This window comes from Pezoporus occidentalis, unplaced genomic scaffold (genome assembly GCF_034315485.1).
Source record: "Pezoporus occidentalis ecotype Australia unplaced genomic scaffold, CSIRO_AGI_Poc_V1 ctg36, whole genome shotgun sequence".
In the NCBI taxonomy this organism is placed as follows: Eukaryota; Metazoa; Chordata; class Aves; order Psittaciformes; family Psittacidae; genus Pezoporus; species Pezoporus occidentalis.
Genome location: NW_026915591.1, coordinates 1,990,086 through 2,015,879, shown reverse-complemented (window position 1 = coordinate 2,015,879; position 25,794 = coordinate 1,990,086). Strand labels below are relative to the sequence as shown.

The 25,794-nt window shown below is 43.0% G+C and overlaps 1 protein-coding gene across 2 annotated transcripts in view; it reads right to left on the bottom strand.

Moving 5' to 3' along the window:
• Positions 1-313: 313 nt before the first annotated feature.
• Positions 314-25,794, bottom strand: part of KCNH5 (potassium voltage-gated channel subfamily H member 5) — a 160,635-nt gene continuing 135,154 nt past the window's right edge. For both annotated transcript variants that reach the window (XM_062630747.1, XM_062630748.1), the window contains one exon: positions 314-2,172. In XM_062630747.1, the coding sequence (XP_062486731.1) occupies positions 1,225-2,172 (948 nt within the window). In that variant the 3' untranslated portion in view covers positions 314-1,224. The remainder of the gene's footprint in view (positions 2,173-25,794) is intronic.

Sequence of the window (25,794 nt, the reverse complement as noted above, 5' to 3'; positions counted from 1 at the left end):
ACAAGTCCAGGGAAGAGAAGTGAGCAGCACCCTAGGGAGAACTTCATCTCCCAACACACCCACCACTCCCCCACCCAAATATTTTCATCCCGATGCCTTGGACTAAAGCAAATTTCATCTTGACCAGTTACTTTCTCTTGTCCTCAAAGGCAGTTTGCAGACTGACAAACGTCCTCAGTAAAGAGAGTGGAGGGGGATTAACAGCAGCCTTTCAACTTCAGACTTTCAAACCTGCCCACACAGCTGCTGAGGAGCTGAACTACAATTGTTCTGTCCCTTGCTCAGACCTTGTGCAAAATCTTTCTGCAGGGCCAGCTCAACCCTACAAAAATGGGATATCCTATTGAAGATACTGACAGAACCGGACACCATCGCTGAGTGTTGCAAAGAAAATCTGCATGATTTTACTCTAACAGTTCAGTAAAAATGGCATGAGTAAAAGGAGGCTTCCAAGAAAGTTACCTCCAAACACTCAGGGAGTGCAGCTGAGAGAGTTTGTGTTAGTTTCATTTTGTTACATAAATCACCATTATTATTCCTTACTTACGATGTTTAAAGAGCAGGCAGATACTTGAAATAAAAGGCTGTGCATGCACAATACCCACATAAATAAATTCCAGTGATCCCCCCAGCACCAGACATGGTGACCTTCCTTGGCCACTGAGCGAAGCCCTCCCTTTTAGGAGGAGTAGGGGAATTTATCACCAACTATACAGTATATTGCAATGGAATGATACAGAAAATAATACTAATTGGAGTCTGAGCTAATTGGAGTTCCTCCACATCATGTTAATCTACTGTTTAACTCGGCAGAAAGTACAGTGAGGAAATAAAAGCTCAATTCACCCAGCCTGAGATCAAAACTGTCATGGCAATATTGGCAGGTTAGACCCTGATTCTTTAAATAGTACATTGCCTTTGTTACACAAAAGTCATTCTTTTATTACATAATAGAGATTATAAATAAATGTAAAGTGTGCATGCAGTCAACTGCATATTATACAAGCAATATCTATGTTAATAATTGTTTCTTTGGCAGGCCAGAATCCAGCTGGACATGCAATATTTACATATCAAAATCCTTGGTGTGTTCAAGTCATATTGGATGCAAGTGAAAATATATATGTATATATATTTACTGTATACACACACACATATATATGTATAAAGGTATATATACACCTCTGCATATATACTGTATACATATATACACATAGGTATATGCTAAAAGTGGATTTCATCTTTTTCTGATTCAGGTGAGGCAGGCCTTGAAACACTAAAAATATCCTGACGGGGTATCTGGAGGGGGTGCTGGGGTGATAAATGAGACGTGGGGGAAGAGATCTGGGGTACGTTCTTTTCAGACAATATTTTTAAAATCTCTGCCACCTGCTTCTCAAGGGCAGCCATCCTACTGCTTAGCAGCTGGATATCTTCTTTGAGTTCATGCTTGACTTCCTGCAACGTGGTTTGTAAGGCCTGCTCAGGAATAGGGTAGAAAGGATACCTAGCATCAGCCTGGATGGGGCTGTGCTCCAGGGGGCTGCGAGTCTCACCAGCTTTATCCAAGCGAAGGTCACTTTTTGTTATTCCACTGTCACAAGAGTCTGTTTTCCTCAGTGGGTTTTTATTTACACCATTCTCTGAGTCAGTGGACTTGGGATCCTCGGACAGCAACCCCATGGACTCAGCCTTCGTGACATTGTTCCAGTCCTCCTTCTTCTCCTCATGGGTCCCCATTGTGTTCTTCAGTCGAAGCCACCCTTTCCCATTCCCATTTTTCATCCGCATGGGACTGTTTACTTTGAGACATTTTTGGTCTCCATTTCCATTTGGCTTGAGCTCCATCGCATCCCTGTTGTTCTGCTTCACGGCCTCACTGGTTTTCATATAAGCCAGGGATGTCTGGATGGGGGTGATCTGAGACACAGTAACCACATTGGTGCCTGTGATGGAGGCCCCATTCTGCACGCTCCGGCTTTCCACCTGAAGTTGATTCCTTTCTGGGTCGATGTGGGTTGAGCCTTGATTACGCATTTCCTTTTGCTGTTTGAATTTCTGGAAGAGTTTCCGCACGGGGTGATCCACAGGGATGCTCAGCGTCACCTCGTTCTTCTGGCGCAGGCGCTCCTCTTCTTCTTTCTTGACATCACTGATCTTCCGGAAGATGATCTATGGGGGATAAACCCATAACAGAGTCAGTACTCAAAGGACATCACATAGGGAAAACATTGGGACAGAGGGAAACAGTACTGAGATAAGAGCCATTTCTCCTTCCTTTCTATCTTCAGTTCTTGCAGTGAATTCAAATGAGGCTGATCAAGACATAGTAACCTCAGATATATGCCACTGCATAGATAGGTTACATATATATACACACATACTTTCTTAAAAGTGTAGATCAAAAGTAGGTTTCACCTTTATTTTTGATGCAGAAGATAGAGCCTTGAAGAGCTAAGAATATTCTGACACCAAGAGAAGGAAAGAAACTGAATAAAGAGAAGAAAGCAAACAAGCAAGAACCTAAATAACATGATACCTACCTACCCATTACTCATTCATACCTGCTCCATCGCTGTCTTTAGTACAGCTTAAAAGGAAACAGCAATTCAGTGGAAACTACACAGCTGTAAATTTAATCGACATACATACCCTTCTGGAGACTGGAAAATCCAAATGTGCTCAATATTTTTTAGCTTTGCTTATCACTAGTTTTCTAGGAGTGGCTGGAGGGTGCAATTAGGTTCCCCATGTGCTATGTTGAGTGGCTTCATATAGCAACACAAGCATTTCCTGGAGTGTTTATATGTCTAATATGTGTGGGTGTACTGGAAGCACCATGAAGAAGAACCATAGCAAGGATGTGTGATTTCAAAACCCAGCAATAACCACTGTTTTGTGACACTATGCCATTTAATACTGCTGTTATTTCACCTTGCAGCATCTCTCGGGCCTCTATAGAAAAAAGGAATGTGAGCCTCAAGCTGTAGAAAGGTCCAGAGAATAAAAACTTTTCTGATGATTTTATGCACATTACTTACATGATTTTTTTGCTTTGTTTTGTTATTGTTTATCCAGTTTTCTTGAATATGAGACTGAGGCAGGATAGGGAAACTCTTGGTCTCTGTGTGAGGAAACTAAAATGAAAAGTAGCACATGCAAATGCAAATATGGTCTGTGTAGGGACAGTGCTGGTAAGAAAGCCCCTGCAATACGCAAACAAAACTGTGACTGCCAGCTGTAGGTTCTGAAGTATCCACTCAAATATCCATATTTCAGTATCTATTTACTTCTTATAAAAAGGCCTCTCACACCTGCCCATATTTGCAAAGAAGTAATTGCTTTCAAGCCTCAGATCTTCAGAAGTCGGCAAAGGAGTGCCATGATGGCTACAGCTCCTTCTCTGCATGAATCTGGGATGAGCTGGACTTCAAAGCTTCATTAGAGAGCTTTCAAATGCAGTAAATATATACTTGTGTACTGCAGCTGCTTATAATAATTTGGAAAGTTAACATGTTTATTAGAAGCCCAGATTAAAAAAAAACAACAACAAAACCAATGAGACAGAAATATGGAAGATACTTTCATCTGACTCCTCTGACCTAGATGCAGCAACCCATACACTCATTTGGAAGCTCCCCTTCATTAGCACCTACCCTCATGGAGCAATTCTCTCCCTCAGACAAGCCACTGGGGACAGCAAATAAATGCAAGAGAAGTTGCCCTTGATGCAAAAATAAGTAATTGCATTTAATTGAAGCCAAACTGTCTAAATGAAGATTTGGAAAGTGTGTTGTGTTGTTTGGTCTGTGCCTTTGTTTCCCTGGGGGGCAGTGTGGTACCTCTGGCAGATGATGCAAAACCAAAAGCAATGAGGTACACGGATGTGTCCCAAAGCTGTGTCTCACAGAAGATGGCTGGTTCCTCTGTTGCTCTCCCTGTTGGACTGTGCTGCTCTGCCCCATGTTGTGCCAGGCCAGAATGACTAGGTGCCTGAAAATGTCTGGTGTGGGAGAAACATCCTTGACCCCATGTTTCACTGCTCTCTGGTCATGACCCTGTTTTACAGCTTAAGCACCCTCCTCTCTGCATCCAGCTTGTGCCTGGCGGGTGGTGGGGAGAGGCAGTTGGGGATGCTGCAAGGCTGGCAGCTGCCTGCAGCCTGGCAGGGACTTGCAGCGCTTCTGTGACCAGTACAGCACAGAATGTGTGGTTGGAAGAGGGACTCTGAGATCTTCTTGTCCTGCCAGCTGTTTATAAAGACCAGACTGACAAAGAAAAAACAACAAACCAACAACAACAAAAAAAAACAAACAAAACCCAATCCCCCAAATCAAAATAGCACCAGGTTTTGATTCCTCTCCAAAAACTTGCACTTCACCAAAAACTACCCCATCTCCCTTTTTTGCCCCCACCCTATTCCTGCTCTTTCTTTTCTCCCTTTTCTCCTCTCAGTTCAAAACACCTCCAGCCAAAGGTTATCTCTCTGCATGGAATATAATTACCCATCACAGCTGCTGCTGCCTTCTGTAGAAGAAAAGCCAGGACTTCGCTAATTTGACACTGCCTGTGCCTCATACTCCTGGAGCGGGCTCTTCTGGAAGCCTGGAAATCACTGTAGGTTTTTTGCCCCAGAACCACTTGGCCAGATGTGACTCAATGAGCAAAGCCTAGTGGCACAGGGGTCTGAACTCAGGCGCTGCCATGCCTCAGCATGGTGCAAATGCTCTGCGGAAGGCTGAACATGTCCCTGCTGCAGGGACAGGCATTCAAGGTGACAAACAGCATCAGATCTACAGTGCAAATCTGCTCCAGCTGAGTGAGACCAAGGCCACAGGAACCTCTCAGTCAAAGGATTTCTCCCCTCTTCATACCCATGCAGTGGAGAAGACACACTCCCAAAGTCCTCCTGTCACCTCCACAGGAGAAGATATTCCTTTGGTCTCTTGTAGGATGCAGGCAGGAGCCTGTCGGAGCTCTTCAATCTATCCTTTCCTTTTTCTCTGCTTGGGTTAGAAAGTGTTACATCCTAGAATGACTGTGGGCAGCTCCTTTGAAGAAGCAAGCTTGCTACACTCTGAATCAGCATGGAAAATGCCCAGGGACTCAGAAATCCAGGTGTTAGCTGGGTGTCAAGAATTCAGGACCGATCTACACTGGTGGAGCTGTATTTCCAAGGGAGCAAAGGTGGGATGATGCACAGGTCTGTGCCTATGCTCCCCTTGGCTTTCTCATGTAACATGAATGTGTTTACAATTGTATATATCTTGGTTTTCAGTCTGAAATGCATAACCAAGCAGACCCTCATATCCCAGCTGATACTGTGAGATTACGGCACTTGGGGTCTTGGTCCTCAGTCACCCACTGAACTACTCTGTCACCACAAAGAAACCATTTCACCCCTGTGTTACCCCATGGAGACTGTCCCCTCTTCAGGACACCCACCTCAACCAAGGGAATATATATAAAGAACTGGGAGAAAAAGAAAAAAATAAGATGTGAATTGTAACAGTAACTGTGCATTCAGCACATCTCAAGGGGTAAAGAGCCATACCCTGGTCTCATGGCAAGTGCTAAATTCATTAATGTGATGGAGATTCTGTGAGTTCCTTTACAGATGGGATTGTGAAAGACTACCTCATGTGACACAAATCCTGTCTCATGAGACCAGGTTTCTGTTTTTCTTGCTTTTAATGCATTTATTTTGGGAAGGAAAAAGAATGCAGGTGGTGTTAATTGTTGAGCTGGTGAAGGTTAAGTGGAAGTTAACTGATGGCCAGCCCTGGGAACTGAAGTATTTGGGTTATCTACAAGGTAGGCACAGAGGAGACAGCAGCAACTTGAGATTCTCCATTTGATCTTAACCCCAACTTCTTTTCCTCCCCTCTGTACCCTGAGGTAACTCGCCACAAGTGTGAATTCAGCTCACCACCACTTCTAAAGAGGGACCTTACCAAAAGTACAGACAATGGGTACATTACTGCTGTAGCAGCTTCTGTGAGGTGTCAGCTTGTATAAGTGAACCCAAAGCCAAGTGCAGACGAGAGCAGCAGCAATGAGAGGTCAGGGAGCCAGCTGAAGGCTGAGACACACAGAAGTTCTCCCATCTCCTACTGAAGTAATCAACAAAGCTGTGGCCTTTCCTGCCACTTTGAAATGCATCCCTTGTCTGTTATCTTTTTTGCATCAGTATGTGAAAATCATCCCTCTGTGACCTTACTCCCTTCACAAAGTTCTTTCAATAAGAGACTCCTAGGAATGCATGTTAATGGATTAAAGGACTGACAGAAGTCTTGAAGAATTACAGTAAGTTCATAAAAGTGGCAAATATTTGATTAGAGATCATCCTGTCCCATTTCCTAGAACAACCCATGCTGTTAATGGTGTTCAATACATGCCTGTCCCTCACCACAGACATTCACAGAAATGCATAACAAGACGTATACCGAAAGGGCACACAGTTGTCATGGTGATGAATAGAGCAGGTGTGCACTGAGCCATCAATGTAAAGATTTTCACGGTGACTAATAAACTTTGGGTGCCCAAGCTGTGGCATCCTACAAATGTGGCTGCTGGTCTGGGGATGATGGAGCCCTGCAGAACTGGCCTGTCCTGGCAGAACTAGCCTGGTTCAGCTCATTGGACGTTTCTGCAGCACCAAAAACTGGAACAGAAAGCAAACACAACATTTTAGTCCCCACAGCTACAGACATCTATGTAGGGCACAAGGAGGAGCCCTGTCATAACGCTGGACTGGAGCCACAATCAGTAACCACCAGGTCACACTCACTGCACAGGATAGGCAGATGTGGTGGTGATCACCTCTCAAGAATTTGCTCCAGGGGTAACTATCTTGCCTGTATTAATGTCTTAGTAGAAACTCCATCTCCCTTCTGGCTACTCTCAATCCAATGTGTTTGCCCAGATCCCTGTATTTTTGTTCCCATTTAATACAGGTACATCCTAGAAGGCGCCTTAATACATAGGTCCTTCTATATAGGTCCTTTTTTGGAAATACGACAGCTGTCTTCAGTTGCCTTCTTGGCCTGAAATGATTCAAGGCAAATCCTTCCCACAAGCTTAGCTAAAGCTGGCAAATGGAATTTAATGGTTGTGGTGATATAAACAATATCAGACAAATAATGCAATCACGTATACCTCATTCTGTTCAGAAATAGTGCTAAAGATCCCCCAACAAATACAACTGAAAATAACAGAAATCTTAATGCATGCTCGGGCTGTACAATATAGAACAAATTTTGTAAAGACATTTGCAAAAAATACTATTAATTTTCACCTCTCAGAGTGCATTGTAGAAAAGTAATTGCCGGTTTTCTTATGCTAATGAGGGAGGTGAATTTGTGTCAGATCCAGGATTTAGACACAGGATACCCCAACCCATGCAGTACTCAGGCAGATGTGCTATTTTCCTGCTTTCAAGAACAATCTACAAAATACATCCAATTTCGAGAGCACAGACACCCAGAAGAGAGTTCACCTACGAAGCCTGTGTCTGCATCTAAATTAATCCTCCAGGACACCTGCACAGCCAAGAGAGGTAAAGGCACTTGGAGGGTGTGAGTCATTTCATCTGCAGCTAGATGTTAAAACAAGTTAGATGAGCTGTATCCTGAAATGCCTGTTTGTTGCCTGTGTCTACACAGGGGGCTTTGTACATGTTGCTTGGCTGCAGACATCCTCCACATGATGGTGGGTAAGAAGCATCCAAACCCCTGACTACAGCAGTGCAAATATCAGGGTTTGGTGCAGTTAGTGTATGAAGTCTTCCTATAAAGCTTTTCTCTGTGTATGTATGTGTGTGTACTACACCCTTCCACTGATGCTATTTTTATCCCCCCCCAACATACTGGGGTATTGCCAGTTCCCAGCTGGGATGCACTTCCCACCCAGCCTCAGAGACCAGCCAGTCCTTCCAGATAAACACTTATTTTAAAAGCTGCAGAGGGAGGACGAATGACAACTGCACAGAAGACCATGCCAGGCTGGTGGGTCCAAGTGAGAGCTTGTGAAAAAACAGACATTTTTGCCTGCACAAAGCAATCAGATCAACCACCAATAGGAAAGGCAAAGCCTTCCTGTTCCCTCCATGCTTCTGAGGAAAAGCCTCCAGCAGCTGGTGGGGAACTGAGCTGGTCTCTCCATAGCTCCTAGGAAATTGAAGCCCACCTGGGATGGCTTTGGCTGCTCCTGTACAACCACCCTTTTGCACTGTAAATCTCAACCCAATCCCAGATATTGAAGACAGATCCCACTCAGATCTAACACACTGCTGGCACCGTGCATTGCTAAGGACTGTCATCACCAGCAAACCCTTCCTTGGCCTTTGTTTTGATGTGCTCAGGTAAGTCTAGGGTACTTCTTCCCTCAGTCCTTGAGGACTAGTCCTCTCTAGGAGCCTTCAATGTCAAAACAGGGCATATCTGGGACCCTCTTTTTTGATATTCTGAAAACTAGGCCAGTCAAGCCCAATTTCTCACATGTAATCTTTGATAAACAGCCTTGCTCCAAAGCCAAAATGTTTTTTAATTCTAGGCAGGTCACAGAGAACGTGATTCACTATTAATACTTGATGTTAAAATGTTTTTAAATCTTATTTTTTCAGCTTTTTTTTTTAATAACTAAGACTTTAACAAATCTTCCTTTTTATTTACATGAATTTTATTTACATGAATGTGCTCATATTTAACATTATAAACTATTGGAAGACCAGACAGAAATTAATAAATGAAAAGATTGCCTCACACAAGCCTTTCTGTGTGCAATTAAGCAAAACTGAAGCCATGGCGCCTGGGCTAGAAGAGCTGTGAAATGCAGTTCAGTGAAGGGCCATGGGACACCTGTATTTGTGTTTCATCTGAAAGTCCAGCCTGTTAGTATCATGGTGAGCTAGAAAAACCCAAACTGCTGGTGTTAATGCAAACCTTCCTTTGGGATGGATGGATATAAGAAGCTGCTGCCACACACTGTGGATGGACTCACTGTGTCTGGACTTGGTTCTCTGTCTTGAAAACCTGTTTTCATTTCAGGTTTACTGCCCTTCCAAACCAGAAAGGGTGACGGCAATGTCCCTCACAAGATGCACTTCCAGCCCTTAACCCCAAGGGAGAGTTTGGAGTAATGCCTCCTCCTAGGTCAGGGCATATCAAGGAGGTAGGAGCAGACAACTAGGATTGGAAGACCAAGCGAGCAAGACCAGCAAACACCAGCAAAGGGCCAGCAAGGAGCATTGGTTCTAACCCAGCTTCTGTTAACAGCTCATGCACGACAGCAGCCTCCGATCACAGTGTCCTGCACTGGCAGGAATCTCTGCAACTGAGAATCATGGTCAGAAACCCTCTACCCAATATGACAGTGACAAGAAACCTGGCAGAAACAGAAAGGAACTGAAAGCACAAAAAAGACTGAAGCCAAGGTGCCTCTTTCCAAATGCAAACTGCATTTAGGCTGCTTCACCTAATATACTCTTGTAAATCTCCACATCCTCTTAGCTCACTTCATTAATCTGAACTAAGAATGCACAATAGATGACCTGAAATGATGGTTTTATTGTTCTTCTGCTCTGTACACTCCTCAGATAAACTTCCTTTGATGTGAAATTCAGCCTCAAAAACAAATTGTTCTAACAACTGCTTTAATTACTCTCCAGTAAATTCTCTTTAATCTTCCTGTCCCAGGAACCTTTTTCTGTTAAACCATTCCTCCATCTGTGTGTGAGAAAGGAATCGCTGTCCTTGGCTGTGCAGTGAAAATGACTGACTGCTGAGCAATTAGTTCATCTCTGGGATAGGAATGTTTCACTAAACAGTCTTTCATGCTGGATTTTGGAGAAAAAGAAGATTTTTGTAGGTTAGTCTGCTGACTGGTTGAAAGAAACAGTAAATAACAGTCTTACTGCAAATTTCCATTGATCCTGACTTCACAGACACAGTAGCATGCAAAAGCAAAAGCTTGCTACCAAGCACATTTTAATTTTGCTTTGGAGAAACTGTATTCATGTAGTTTCCTCCTAAGCAATTACAGAATTGACTTGTAAGCGCTGTGGAGATTTCCAATCCAAGTAACAAAGTCATTTCAAGGAAAGAAGAATTAAGTTCATGATGTTGAAAAAGCCCTTTTAAGGGAGATTTAATGGCATTTTATTTGCAAGAAAGGAGTTAATCCTTTCATCATTACTTAATAAAGATCTGTGTTCCTCAAATTGCTCATCTAAAGAAAGAAGGGGGCATGTAGGGAGGGAGAGACCCTTCAGAAGAACCCAACAACAATCAATAACTGATTTCACAGAGTCCAGAACTTCCATCACAGAATCACAGAATCCCAAGGGTTGGAAGGGACCTCAAAAGATCATCTAGTCCAAGCCCCCTGCAAGAGCAGGGTAACCTAGAGTACATCACACAGGAACTTGTCCAGGTGGGCCTTGAATATCTGCAACGTAGGAGACTCCACAGCCCCCCTGGGCAACCTGTTCCAGTGCTCTGTCACTCTCACAGTAAAGAAATTTTTCCTGATGTTCACATGGAACCTCCTATGCTCCAGTTTACCTTCTTATGCTTGCTCTGTGTTTTAGAAATTGGTTACTGTAGGTCAAATTTTAATCTGGTTCCATTTGTGTTTGCAATCAATCTGCACAGCACTCAACTACTCTTGCAGGGAGACATCTGTGCATGCTGACAGTCAATTAGGCTGATCTGCATTTGCGAACAAGCATGCATATAAAGAAGAGAGTGGTTGAAAGTTTGCCCCATCTACTTCATGCTTGGTATGGATCTGAAAGCATTCTGGCTTAGTTTAAATCATGTCTGAAGAAGAAAGAGAAGGGAAGCAGGCAGAGATCCAAGTCACATTTGTCACATCCCAAGAGCATCATGGCCTAACACAGAACCAGGCTGGGATTCAGGAGAATGAATTATTTTGCTGGCCTGACCTTTGGCCAAGTGCAAATCATACTGTGTCTTTATGTCTCCATCTCTCCCTGTGTAAGACAGGATAATAACACTGCCCTAATTTCTCCAATTAATAGGAAATCTCTCTATCATTGCTAACTATTTACAACCAAGGGACTAGGATCCATGGCTGATAGCAGAGACAGGTCACTGGTTTATCCTGTTGCCAAAATCAAGGCAGTTTATTAAAAAAGCAGCCATAAAGAAAATACACATAGGTGTTCTCAGGATTTGAACTCAAGATTAAAGGCCTAAGGCACTGCTGCACCTCTAGGGCAACGCACAAGGGATGTAAAATGCTACACAAAGTCCTTTCCTGATGCTCTAATACATCAGTCAAACCTTGGTTAAGGGTAGCATTGACACCTACCTTTCAAGAACGGATCAGTCAAACAGCTCAGCTTGAGTGATAGGCACTGATTTCTCAAATGTTGTGATTACATGTTTAACTATGTGTGGAGCTAAGGAGTCAGGTTTCTCAAAGAAATGCCAAAGCCTCTTACTCTATTTGCACGATTGCACACATTTACACCAATCACAAGAGCAATTTTTGAGAACAGCTCAGTCTCCTGACTCAGAAGCTCTTCTGTTCTTCCAGTTGCACAGGCCTGAGCACCTCCTGCCCATACATTCAGTACTTACAGATGCCTCCCTCTTTTTGTACCTCAGGGGAAAACAATGCATGGATTTTCTGCTGCTGCCAGCTTAGCTGTTAGATGCCCGTTGGGCTCTGTACTTCTGTGTTTCTTCTTGGAAAGGGATGCCGAAAGAGGACACTGTGCATCTTTGGAAGTGGGGAGACTTGCCATGGTTTTTAAACAAGATTCTGGAATTGAAACTTACCACTTCTTTTGCTGCTTTGCCTTCACGATTTTCTTTTTATTTTGCTTTAACAAAATAGCAGATGCTTTACTACATGTCTTACCATGCAGAATGGCCAGATTCAGTATAGCATTTCTCCAATACTATCAAAGACAGCAAAACACACTTGCCACATACAAAATTATTTAAAACAATAAACCAGAAAGGCTACTTCATTTATGAATTCAAGGTATTTTTCAACCAGGGTCTATTGCTTGTTGGCCAAGTTTAGGGTCAGTCCATTGCAGAGAAGAGTATTAGTCTTTGTGGCCTCAGGAGAGACTGAACTGTGACCATGATCCAAAGAGATACAATCCCTCCCACGTGGCTTCTGTCATAACTGGGGCAATGAAAGCTAGCTTTAGGGTTGATAGAAACAAAATCCTCTTCAGGACCCTAAATCCTACACTGGACTCAATACAAAGACTAAATTGGACCCAGGAGCTGAAATTCTTTCTTGAATCAAAACCCAATTTGTTTTCTGTACACAATACAGAGATGGCTAAGCAATGGGAAACTGAGCAGAGAGCAATGGGAACTGTTGCAGCCTAACTATTACAGAGTAGTGTCTCATTGGGATCCTTTTTCCCCCTCACTGGTTGTTTGTCCACTTTGGGATTTAAACTCACACATTCCTTTTACTCTGTAACAGCTCTCCCATGTAAACAAGTCTAGCCTGGGTTGGTCATCTGGTAGGTGAGCAAAAGAAAAGTTTCCTCCTGCTTACTGCCTCCTTCTACCAATCTCTCCTTCTTGCAGATGTACTCTTGATGAAGATCATCATTTATTCATCTACCCTTCGCCTTTTCTTCTTTACAGATGAAGTTATTAGAGGGAGCAAAGGGCTGCCAGATTTCTCATACTTCTTTGCCTGGCACTAAGGCAGAGAGGAGAGCAGATTTCTAACACTCTCACTGGACTTTCTTTCCTTGATCTTACAGATGTTTCTTCCTCTGTATAGCACAGAGCTCTTGAAAGAAGGGAAGCTGAGGTACCAACAGAGACCATGGTAGATGTCCAGACCTTGGAAAAGAGAAGCCCTGCAGAAGGCTAAAAAGCCAGGCTCAATAGACCCAAGATCTTTCATTGGATAGAAACATAGAATCATAGAATAGTTAGGGTTGGAAAGGACCTTAAGATCATCAAGTTCCAACCCCCGTGCCATGGGCAGGGACACCTCCCACTAAACCATGTCACCCAAGACTCCATCCAACCTGGCCTTTAACACCGCCAGGGATGCAGCATTCACAACTTCCTTGGACAACCCATTCCAGTGCTTCACCACCCTTACGGTAAAGAATTTCCTCCTTATATCCTATCTAAACCTCCCCTGTTTAAGTTTGAACCCATTACCCCTTGTCCAATCACTACAGTCCCTAATGAAGGGTCACTTCCCAGCATCCCTGTAGCCCCTCTTCAGATAAAAGGCCCTCGTCTGGACTTGTTCCAACAGTTCCATGTCCTTTTTATGTTGAGGACACCAGAACTGCACACAATACTCCAAGTGAGGTCTCACAAGAGCAGAGTAGAGGGGCAGGATCACCTCCTTCGACCTGCTGGTCACTCTCCTTTTGATGCAGCCCAGGATATGGTTGGCTTTCTGGGACAGCTCCTGTTCATTTTCTCATCAACCAACACCCCCAAGTCCTTCTCTGCAGGGCTGCTCTGAATCTCTTCTCTGCCCAACCTGTAGCTGTGCCTGGGATTGCTCCCACCCAGGTGTAGGACCTTGCACTTGGCATGGTTAAACTTCATAAGGTTGGCATTAGCCCACCTCACAAGCGCGTCAAGGTCCCTCTGGATGGCATTCCTTCCCTCCAGCATATCAACTGAACCACACAGCTTGGTGTCATTGGCAAACTTGCTGAGGGCACTGTCCATGTCCCTGACAAAGATGTTGAACAAGACAGGTTCCAACACCGATCCCTGAGGGGATTCTGGCAGGCACAGAAGTGAGACTGGCTGGTCTGCATGTGGAGGAGAATCCTAGCAAAGAAGGCCTCCACCCACCACAACAAAACCATCCCATTTTAGAACTCCACATTGATGTAAATAGTTGGTGACACATACCAAGTGATACACTGAGATCATGTTGCCACCACCAATCCTGCAGGCACATCAACATGAGGTATCCTAGGGCTCAAGAGTTGAAGGGAGCTTCCCACTGCCTTGTACCCCAGCTGTGGGGTGATGGGCTTTCTTCAATACGATGCACCTTCAGCAGGACAGTTTCCAACTAGATCATGCAGGCTTGGTCCTTGCAAACTTGTACTGGTCATTGGATCAATATCTGCTATTGGCACTGGCTTAATGAAACGTCAGTAAGCAGCAGGGTGAATTCATTCCAGCTTTGCTGTGGTACAGATGAGTTTCAGTCTGTGCATTTTATTACAGATCATTAAAAAAATGAAACTCCTCAAAGAATGCAACCTTCGCTTTGCCCAGTGCAGTATCTCCTATTAGTGACATGCTTTTCAGCATAAATAAGGAAAGTTCAAAGCCTCCAGATGACAGCAGGGTGGTTTAAACTTGGGACAGACTGCAGAAATGATGCATTTTGGGATGGTGAAAAATGCCAAAAGACTTCTCAAGCTGCTTTTCATCCTGATTTAACTCAAAACAGAATCTATCATTCTTCTTTCCCTTTTCTTTATTAGTCTTCCAGGTGGGCAAGGAGGACATCTCTTCAAGAAGACTGAGGGGACTCAAGAAGGACTTCAGGGCTTTGGGGTGACTAGTTCAGGGTTTGGGAGCCCAAGCAGTGCTCTTGTCCTTCCTGCCAGTCACAATCAGTGACAATGGTTACATCAGAAAAATCTCACTAATTAATTCCTGGCTCTGTGGCTGCTCAGAATTTTGGGGTTTTGAGCATGGGTCAGTCTACATGGCACCAGGTCTTCTGGCAGCAGATGGGGTACTCCTGTCCAAAAGGGGGAAAAGGATTCTAGCCCAAGAGCTAGCAGGGCCTATGGAGAGGGCTTTAAACTAGGTTTAAACAGGGAAGGGACTTGCTAGAAATGAGCCATAGGGTAACATGCTGCTGTTGGAGTCCAAATCCACAAGGCAGCTTAAATGCCAGTGCCCGCATCATGGGCAACAAACAGGAGAAGCTGGAAGCCATTGTGCAGCAGGAAAATCATGACATAATCACCATCACAGAAATGTGGTGCAATGATTCTCATGATTGGAGTGGCAATGGATGGCTACAGGCTCTTCAGAAGGGATAGGCAAGGAAAAAGAGGTGGTGGGGTTGTGTTGTACGGGAGTGCATCAACTAACCTGAACTCAATGATGTGAGTAAGAAGGCTGAATGTTTGTGGGTGAAGGTCTGGGGGAAGGCCAACCAAGCAAATACCCTGGTAGGAATCTGGTCTAGACAGGATGAAATTACAGATGAAGTGTTCTTCAGACAACTGGGAGATGTTTCATGATTACTTGCCCTTGCTGTCATGGGGATTTCAACCTACCAGATGCCTGCTGGAAGTAAAATACAGCAGAGAAGAAACAATCCAGGAGATTCTTGGAGTATGTGGAAGATAGCTTCCTTACCCAGCTAGTGAGGGAGCTAACTAGGGGAGATGCCTGGCTGGATTTGCTCTTCACAAACAGAGAGGGACTGGTGGATGATGTGATGGTTGGAGCCTGTCTTGGGCAAAGCAATCACAAAATGATTAAATTTTTAATCTTTGAAGAAGTCAGGAAGAAGGTCAGCAAAGCCTTCACCTTAGACTTCTGAAGAGCTGACTCTGGCCCGTTCAGGATGCTGGTTGCAGAATACCTTGGGAGACATTACTGAAGGACAAAGGGGTCCAAGAAGGCTGGACACTCTTCAAGAATAAAATCCTTAAGGCACAGGAGCAGGTGGTCCCTATGTGCTGAAAATCAAACCAACGGGGAAGAAGACCTTTCTTCAATAGATTGGATATTAGGAAAAATTTCTTCACAGAGAAAGTGATCAGGCATTGGAACAGGCTTCCCAGGAAAGTGGTGGAATCACTGTCCCTGGAAGTGTTCAAAAACTGTAGATGAGGCCCTCAGTGGTATGTTTTATTGGTGGTCTTGGCAGTCCCAGGGTAATGGTTGGACTTGATGAACTTAAAGGACTTTTACAACCTAGTTGATTCTATGATGCTATGTATTGGAGAAGGTAAGATTCATGTGTCTGCCTCTTTTGACAGATGCTACAACCAGGGCACAGAAAGGTCATATATCACTTGCCCAGGGTCACTGTGCTGCTCAGTGGATGAGCAAGGAGGATGGAACAAAGGTTTCTAGCCCAGAGCCCCCATAATAGGAAAAACTATATTAAAAAAGAATAAGCACAAATATAAAGGTATTTATTAAAGTAAAATAAAATTATTAATAATGCACTTTATTTTCACTAATGTCCTCTCTGGGAAATATAATTCTGGATTTGAAATAGTTGGAAGAGTTCAACTGCAACTGCAGTTAATCCTGGAATTAAATCCAATCCAGGAAAACTTTTATGTTGTTCAGGTTGTGTTGAAACAGGGGAGGGAAGGTGGGCAGCACTATCTCTATTTAGTGAAAACTTTCAGGTGGTCTTGTTTTTATTCCAATGAAAAAAAAAATAAAAAAATCAAAATCTTCGCTTTTGGCTTCTGGCCAGTCCTACTTGTGACAGATACAGTATTCCTGCATATCCTTAGCACAAAGCCACATAGAATATGGGTGCAGAGGATTTGCAGAATTTATGTTTTGCTCTCAATGCTTTTGTCTCTTACATGTTTCTGCCTGAAGACCAAATGGTCTCAATAAATGATTAAGAGAGACTCTGCATTTACAAAGTAATACATCAGCAAAAGAATTGCAAATTGTTCCCAAATGAACTATTCTCTCCTCTCCACTTTAAGTGGAAATGTAAATTAATTGGAATCATTATGTTGTGGTTTTTTTTTTACTTACATATTACTATATCAGACTATAAAGTGACTGAAATATAACCTGAAGTCTTCAGACCCGAATAAATGTTTTGCTGCTGAGTTGGTTTTTTTCCAGCTATATCCACTAATCTAACAAAAGACAACACCCTTTGCTATCAGTCTTGCTTCTTACATTGAGGGCATTCTACCTGGCTTGCAGAAACTTTGTTTTTATATGGAATGTGCTATCAGCTACTCTGTTCACTTCATCGTTTTCAAGGTTTTGTTAATTTATTGAAAAGCTTTTAATACAGGAACTTCAATTAAAACAATGCATTTCCAAGTGCCATGCAATCTAGACCACCATCAGTTTTGTTTGGAATTGATGAATCAGAAATGAACAAATAATTTTAAAGGGCAGAACATGTGAACCACAGACACAAATGAAAGGGACGGTGGGCAACCTCTGTACCTCAAAGAGCCAAGACATCAAACCTTGTTGTGTTTTTCTGTATTACAAAACAGAGCAGTAAAACATGCTGTGCTGTCACTGTCAGACATTCCTAACCTGAACCAGGTGTAATAGTGGAAAATAGTCTGATGGTGAGAACCACTGACTCCAGATTCAGGCTAATTCAAAAACATAGTAGTATTCCTGAGTTGAGCAGATTTAGGCTGGTGGCTGGGCAGTCATGTGCTTGTTTCCTATTTGCTTCTAGATCCCAGTCAAGGACCAACCTTTTAGATGCTTGAAGGGCTGAAGGTGAGGGCTTGTCTATGCCACTCGGCAGTGACAGGCACAAGGAGCCCTGCTGTAGCATAGTGGTGTTCCCCCACGGAAAGGGAGGATCAATCAGGTTCATTTGAGAACTGCTCTAATCTGGCTCTGTTGTTTTCAAGGGGAAAGCTCACACTTCGCCATCACTCTTCTTTCAGCCAGCCAACCATGCCAAAACCACCTCAGAGTTACTTCTTTTTCTTCTTGACTCATAAATACAATCTATTGCCATATCAGAGAAGACTGAACACACCTGGACCAAATTAAGAGAAGTGCTACCAGTGCTCACTCCCTTTCTACAGATCATTTGGACGAAAACCAGGCTCAAATGATGGTTGGACATATCCCTGCGCCTACCTTCCCCATAGGATGCCCTGCAAACGAAGACATAGGGGTGCTGCAAGGGAGAATGATCTGGGGTAATTCAGCAACCCACATCTTTGCTTCTCAGCTCAGAGTCACCAGCCCAAAATCCACTGGTAGTGTGACCTGGCAATTCTTTTAAGTTGAAATCAAGACTGAGAAAATTGACTAACAACTCTGGTAGGTCATTCACAGACTGAAAGACAGGATCAGCCCACTATATAATAAATGTGAAATAACTCACTTAAACCATCGGGAAATCCCAATTTAACAAGAATAAGACCAACAGGTCTATTTCATTTAAGTGTAGAAAGCTCTGTGAAATAACCTTAACAAGTATCCCTGGAATTCTTCAAGAGAAACACCTCACCCAGCAAGAGCTAAAATTTTCCCAGTTAAGCATTATCATTTGGCGATATGTAAGTATGGAGTACTGGCTGTTGAAATATACTGTAATTGTGTTTAATATGAACACAGCCAGTGCTCCAGTGAGGAGGAACCCTTTGAAGGGAAAAAATAAAAAGACTCAAGATATGAGCATGTAAATTTTGAAGAGTATCCAGTCAAGAAAAAATACACTATGAAGAGGATGTCCTACTTTTACCTAAGCATCTCCCTGTAGACAGAAGTGGTAAAGCTACCACTGAGGGTGCTTTAGCTCAAGAGATTGAAGGAACTTCAATTTTTCAGAGGCATCTTTAACTGTCAGGTGAGCGGGGCCCTTCTATTTATGTCACAATGAAATATTTTTAGAGAGCAAAGACTCCATTTCAATGATGTTGCCGATATTTCCTTGTACCTGAACCTGCAGCAGTGATGAGCTCTTCCTTTCTGGGACACAAAGTCAAGAAAAATCAGCCACAGCCAGAAAAGCATGGAAGAGAGCTATCCACTAACTAGTGAACTGTTTACAACAGCATGGAAATACTACATCAGCCACATGAAACTGCACCACAATGAGGAGTGTGCTGTTCCCTGAAGGTTACTTGTGCAGAAATGAAGTTACTAATGACAGTTCTGTCAGAGACTCTTGCAGGCAAAACCAGCAGGTTGTCTACATAACGAACACCTAGGGAGGATGAAGTTCTCTGACTGTCCCCAATGGGATTATTAGATGTTTTTTTCTAACCTCAGAAGATATGAGAGGAACTCAGCAAGTGGTGACTCTGCAGAGCTTTGTATTTATTACTGAACAATATCAGCAAGAGGAGAGACAGCACAAAAGAGTTAACCAGTGGGGTTATGGGGATGGGATAAACAGATGGTGTGGTGAGGAACCATTTCCTTCCCATTTACATGCTGACTGCATTAAATAAATCCCTGGGCTTTCATGGCAATCAGCTAAGGCTCTGCTGAGAAGTATTTAGGTGATCTGACTATATCCTAGTTGTGGCTATCATTCAACTGTGTCCAAGCATTTAGTCTATTTTAGGGGAAAAAGTCCTTCCCTTTAGTTGTTTTCATGTGATTTCTCATGATCTTGTATCTATCAATACCTGTATCACAGCTGTCACCACCTTGTGTGGACCTCTGTAAAGAGATCAGCACTGTTTTATGTTCGTATCCATGTATTTAGGCACTGACACAGGATGCTTCTTAGGGGCTGAGCCTGCTGTTTTTGCAGCCTTAGCTTACTGCATTGCTCCAGACCCAAACAAATTAGTTCGTAATCCTCAGTATTGTATACTTTGGCAAATCTGGCTTCAAAAGTGATCAGAAATGACCCCCTCATGTGAAAATGGAGGCAATCTAGTTGATTTGTTCTCTCTTCCTGCCTGGGTCTAGTAAGAAAACCCTGTACCTGTGCAAAAAACAGGTCTTTGCAATAAATAACATTGATGATTCTGTATTTTTCCATTTGTGACTACACTGCACCCTGTTTACACCGTGTTTGCATGCTTTCTACCACAATCAATAAAAAAACCCAACTGGTACAGGATAAACACTGCTGCAAGCATGCAGACAGGCACCAGGCAGAAGCAGTACAGATCTCTGCTTCTGTCTCTGTTACTTTTCACCTCAGACACTGTGTTTGCTTCCCAGAGGCCCTTTTGACCTCTGAGACTTTGACTAAAGCATCTTCTCTGTTTTTTCATGGTTTGATTTTTTTTCTGGTGTCTGAAAAAAATCCAGCTAACGCTAAGCCTCCCACATGAGACAGCAGTTCTTCAGTTATCTTCTCACAGGAAGGCCTTGTCCAGGCACTTCTAGGAGGTCGACTCTTCTCAGTTGGGTGCAGCACCCACCTCAGATGCTAGGGGATGCCTACAGATGTGCAGCTGTGCCAGATGTTTCATCCACTGGGCAGGGCTCATGATCCATGGAGCAAGAGCATCTGCCCACAAGAAGGCTAGCAAGGCTAAAGAAGGCTTTTTGCGATTTTGCAAAGTCAATTTGTGTCCCAGCAGAGCCCTTATCTACCCTATTAGCAGCTATCTGACATGTTGGACTGAATTTGAGCACAGTTGGTCTAGGACACGTTACTGATGGACCACAGTGCCTTGGTTCAAACTTTCTGACAAATGTTTTAAGTTATGGCTGATGGTTCATGTGGATCAGTCATGTCTGGTTTATTAATGCATGGCTGCATTGAGCTTGTAAATTATTATTCATGTACTTTTGTAGAACATCTTGAAGTTACTGGCTAGAACCTTTAATAAATGGAAACAGGGACAATTAATAACACATGAAAAACATCCATGATTCACTTAATCCGTTTACATTTCTACTATAGCCTTTTTCCAGCAGGATTGCTAATAGAGCCTAGGAGGATGGGAGTCATTCATAATTGAGCTGCTCTGAACTACCAACAACTGTTCCTTTTAAAAATGGATTTGCCTTAGACACATGATGGAGATGGAAGTTCATTACAATGGCAGGCAGTCAAGGAAGGCAGAATTGGTGAAAATAGCGAGGCTAAACACAGAAATTAATTGCTGGGCTGCCAGGATGCGCTGATAAGGTCAGGGACATGGAGAAGGAAAACGGGATGTCTGTGCACTGAGGGGCAAGTGATGGGCGCAAATGGAAAAGCAAAGCTAATCTTAATAAAACTGCTACATTCCAGCTGACGAGTAGAAATAGCCTGCTTAGAAATCGCTGCTCTTTGCTGCTGTCATCTGCTTGTTGCTTAGGTCCCCATTTTCACATAAGTGTTTTAGGCTCTCAGAAAAAGCCAAAGCCTGTTCCTGTGATAACAGGAGTGCTGTCAATAATAGGAAAGAGAGCACAATGAATCGTCTCCAAAAGGGATATGTACTCATAGAGGACAGAGCGTTAAGTCTCTCTGTTCTGGAAGTACAGTGATGGAAATATTTAGGTGGGAAGTACTATAAAAAAAATCTTTTTGACAGCTGAGATAGCTTTTTGAAGTAATAATAAAATAATCTAAAATTCACCTAACAGTCTTTTAGGTGAGGGACTTCTAGTTCAAAAGATCAAAAGATCACTGTCAGTTTAAATAATGGAGTCAAGAGAATGACAGACTTCTATAACTGCTTACACTATGTTCCTTTTTTAAACAGTAACTTACATCTGAAAACTATATTATGTTTTTGCTCTCTTTAGGAAGGGAAAGAAACTAAGACTAAGTGCTGTGAAAACTGAGAAGTAAAAATATGAAAAAAAAACCCATGGATTAATAATACACATTCTTTCCTAAACACATGGAATATTTTTGCCTTTATGCAAGTTACTCAGAAGTGCAATAAGACAGGACTCGGCTTATTTCAGGTGGTTCCCTGAATCTTCCTGAATTCAGCTCTGGCCACCTCTGGCATATATGTAAATCAGCTACTCTCAAAATTGCTTCTCCAGACTTCCTTTGCATGGGACCTAAACTGAGGCAGCTTGCTAATCACAGCAACTGGCTGACAATTAAAAAAGGCACAGTCAATCAGCCATCATTAACTTGGAAGTGACAAGCTGGGTTTTATTTTTAACTAAAACTAGCGGGATTGGTTCAAACTTCCCCACAAAGTTTCTCTTGCATATTTTGGGTGATTTAATACTTTCTTAAATGCACAGTTTCTTTGCTGTAGAAAGCAGGCAAAAATAGAATTGGAAGTAAGGTAAATCTAGGATTTGCAGGACTGCAATGATTATCACATGCTGAACTAGCACATTTGGGTATTATTGCATCTGTGAAGCGTATGCTGCAAAACAGTAGATTGATGGATTTATACTTGTAGAGAAAAGAAAGACCTTACACAGAGAGCTTTATTTAGCATTTTACAGGCTCATATTAACTCTCACTCATAACTGGTGAGAAGCCTTTTTTGTGCAGCCAAGGCAAAAACCTGTTCAGAGAGGGTGAGACAAGAACAAAATCAGTGCTCTCTACAGTGCAAAACAGCTGTGAAATTGTTCCTGATCACTTCTGCATTGGTCAAAATGGATCCCATTTTGGGCAGAGACAGAAATCTCTCACTTGGGCAAATACTAAAGCTCTGTCTGCTCCTTGTGAAGCCTCTGGGAATCCATTTATATTATTCCAATTAATACGCAAGAAGTTTTCTTTTTCCAGCCATGGTTTTGGATACATTGCAACTGGCATTCCACGTCTTGCAGAAATAAGGTCTGGGGAGTGAGAAGTCTGGTGTAGAAACTAATTTTCATACCTACAAGTCATGCTGTGCTGTTTTACTAAAACTTCAGGCGTTCAGCTCCAGAAGGCAACGATGGAAGCAACCAGAGCACTTGGAATTAATCATCTGCTTTGTAACATCCCCCCCTTTTTCTGTGGTTATCATGTTGAAAAGGTTGTAGATCTACATAGTAATTAGGCTCAGCAGCCCATGCAAGAAAAAATCCATTGCTCTGGGCTAATTGTTTGGAGGCGTGTGAGAGCACAGTAGACCGCTTTCCCCACTTTCTGTGCAAAGCCTACCTGCTAGTATGCTGGTCACCTCAGCATAAGGCACAGTTGTACGTAACGGAGGTGGCCCACAAGCAGGGAACCACCTGCAGCAGCGGCAGCTCCCAGGCACATTGAGGGCATCACAAAATAAATTGGTGACTCTCAGCAGTAGCACAAATGCATTTTCAATACTCCCACGGATTCTTAGGTTCCAGAGGAGTCACACAAAGCTATGGGGAGATCTGTTTTCTTAGGACACCTGCTCAAAAGGGAGCTTGCCACAGAGCTAAGCCTGGCAATGTTAACAGCTAATGACGGAAGCTCAGAGACAGTGACAGTGATCCACTTGGGTCTGCTGCTGGCTGAGTCGCAGTGCCCATGTTCATCACAGAATCAAAATACAGAGGAGGCTAATGATAAAAAACTCAAACTGGTGATCAACACGAAAATGTCGATGTTGCTTCCCATTGCATCATGCACATTCCCTTCCCTTTCCTAGCAGCTGGAAGAAATTAAAAGCATCAATTTTAATCAATGAGGGGAGGTGAACACAAAGTGTTTCTATTTTAATATCTACAAGATTAAAATAGTAAACCTTTGATTTTTTAATCATCATTCAAGTTCTGTACAAACAACACTGCCCAGAATCAATACTAGCAGACAGCCTGCAGAAAGCTGAGTCAGCTAAGAAAAGTCTCTTAATTATGAGAACCTTCTAAAGAAGAAAATGGTATTAATTCACAGAAAGCACAACAGCAAATAATAGTTAATCTAGCTCTTCACTCTAACATAGCCAGTTTACAATTTTGTTTTCCTATGGATGCTGCCCATCCCTAACATGTCCTGTTAGATGATCTTTCCACATACCAATAAATCACCCAGATGACTGAAGAAGAGATGCTCATACCTTTCACTGGGATAAATCAGTAGAGTGCCTTTTATAACAGCTGTTGATCCTGTGTGCAAAAAGCAGTGCATCAGCACATATGATTTTCTTCTGCAGCCATACCATTGTGTTCAAAGATCCTTGAATGAAAAGTATGCTAAACTGCCCAGCATTTTTCAACAAAAACAAGCAGTATGATAAACAAGATCATATAGGGATTATACAAGATTATATAGGGAAGCTTCACATCCAAAACCAACACTAAGTCTACCTCTGGTTATCAGAACTGTGCTCCGTCCTACTTTTGACAGAGTTGGTGGTGCTTTGCCTCTTGTTCCTACAGAAGCCCAGTCAGAATTTCTGAAGAAGGTACTTAATTTAGAAATTATATTCAGAATAGAATAAGGGCTTGCTGGTATCCTGAGGGATTAATGTGGCTCTGAAACACTATTAAAGGTGTACTGGCTAACATAGAATCATAGAATAGTTAAGGTTGGAAAGGACCTTAAGATCATCTAGCTCCAACCACCCACCCATGGGCAGGGACACCTCACACTAGACCAGGTCACCCGAGACTCCTTCCAACCTGGCCTTGAACACTTCCAGGGTTGGAGCATTTATCACTTCTTTGGGCAACCCATTCCAGTGCCTCACCACCCTCACAGTAAAGAACTTCTTCCTTATATCTAACCTGAACTTGCACTGCTACAGTTCCTTATGAAGAGTCCCTCTCTTCATACAGAGAGATGAAAGGACATTCTCCAGAGTAGGAAGGCTGTTCAGTCTTCTGGCCAAATCTGTCTTGGTCAGGGCTGAGACTGCAGCTAAAAATTCTGATGGAACAGTATTGCCTGGTCTGTTTTAAATAATAGTTTATTTTACTCTTCCACAACTCATGCCTGACATTCTCCTTCTCTTCCCAATAGTCAAGAGTTCTGAGAGGAAAAAAAGTTTATGTATTTTACAGTTCTTATACTGGTTCTCCTATTTTCCATTGTCTTCCATCCACTGCCTTTGCATATTTTAGGTACTCTCCAATGATACCCTTGACATCTGCATCTACCTGCAGTCTAAAGGCAAAATGTATGAATCCAGGCTATGCCATGAATCCATACCACTCCAGGCCTCCCAAAGACTCAAGGGGATATACAGTGCCCTGTTTTTCAGTTAAGTATTTAAACACTTACTACAATACCCAAGCCTTTGAGGCAGCAAGGAGAGTAGGGGAGGGGAGAGGACATTTCAATTGGAAGGTACATACAATGATCACCTAGACCAACTGCCTGACCAGTTCATGGCTGATAAAAAGTTAAAGCATGTTATTAAGGGCATTGTCCAAATGACTCTTAAACACTGACAGGCTTGAGAAGTCAACAACCTCTCTAGGAAACCTTTCAGTGTTTGACTACCCTTTTGGTAAAGAAATGCTTCCTAATGCCCAGTCTAAACTACCCTTGGCACAGCTTTAAACAATTCCCATGTGTGCTATCACTGGATGCCAGGGAGATCAGCATCTCTGTCTCCACTTCCCCTGCTCAGGAAGCTGTAGAGCACAATGAGGTCACCCCTGCTCCTCCTTTCCTTCAAATTATAAAACCCCAAAGTCCATAGGTGCTCCTCATAGAACATTCCACCCAGCCCTTTCACCAGCTTTGTTGTTGTCCTCTGGATACATTCAAGAGATTTCAGGTTTAACACCATTTCTGCAGTCATCCACAAACACGGTCACATCCAAGCACGCTGTGCTTGCTGAAGGATAGGAATCCACTATGCTCCCTCTGTGCCTCAAGGGGGGAGTTCAAAGCTTCAATTCCTCCTGCACCCCTGATTTCCTACAATCTGTATGGCCTGAAAGGTGCTCAGAAGAGAGCACTGTAAGGAAGGTATGAACTGACAAAAAGGGGTGGCAAGGGAGTGAGGCACGCAGGAAAGAGTCAGGCTCACAGCTATGAAACAACCTTGAAAAAGCAAAGCTACTGACAGCTTTTACAGCAATAGCTCTGCTCAGGCAGCTGCCCCATGCCGTCTGGAAGAGGCACAGAGAGGTGAAGTTAATGCTGCTGCAGCTTTCTCTGAATTTTTATGTTGCTCTTCTACCTAGCAAAGTCATGCACGGTCCTCCAAGGTTTAACTTCTATGCTTTGACTGCCTTAAACTCAAATCCCCATGTCCCTGAAGTACAGCAAAGACACAAGGAAATG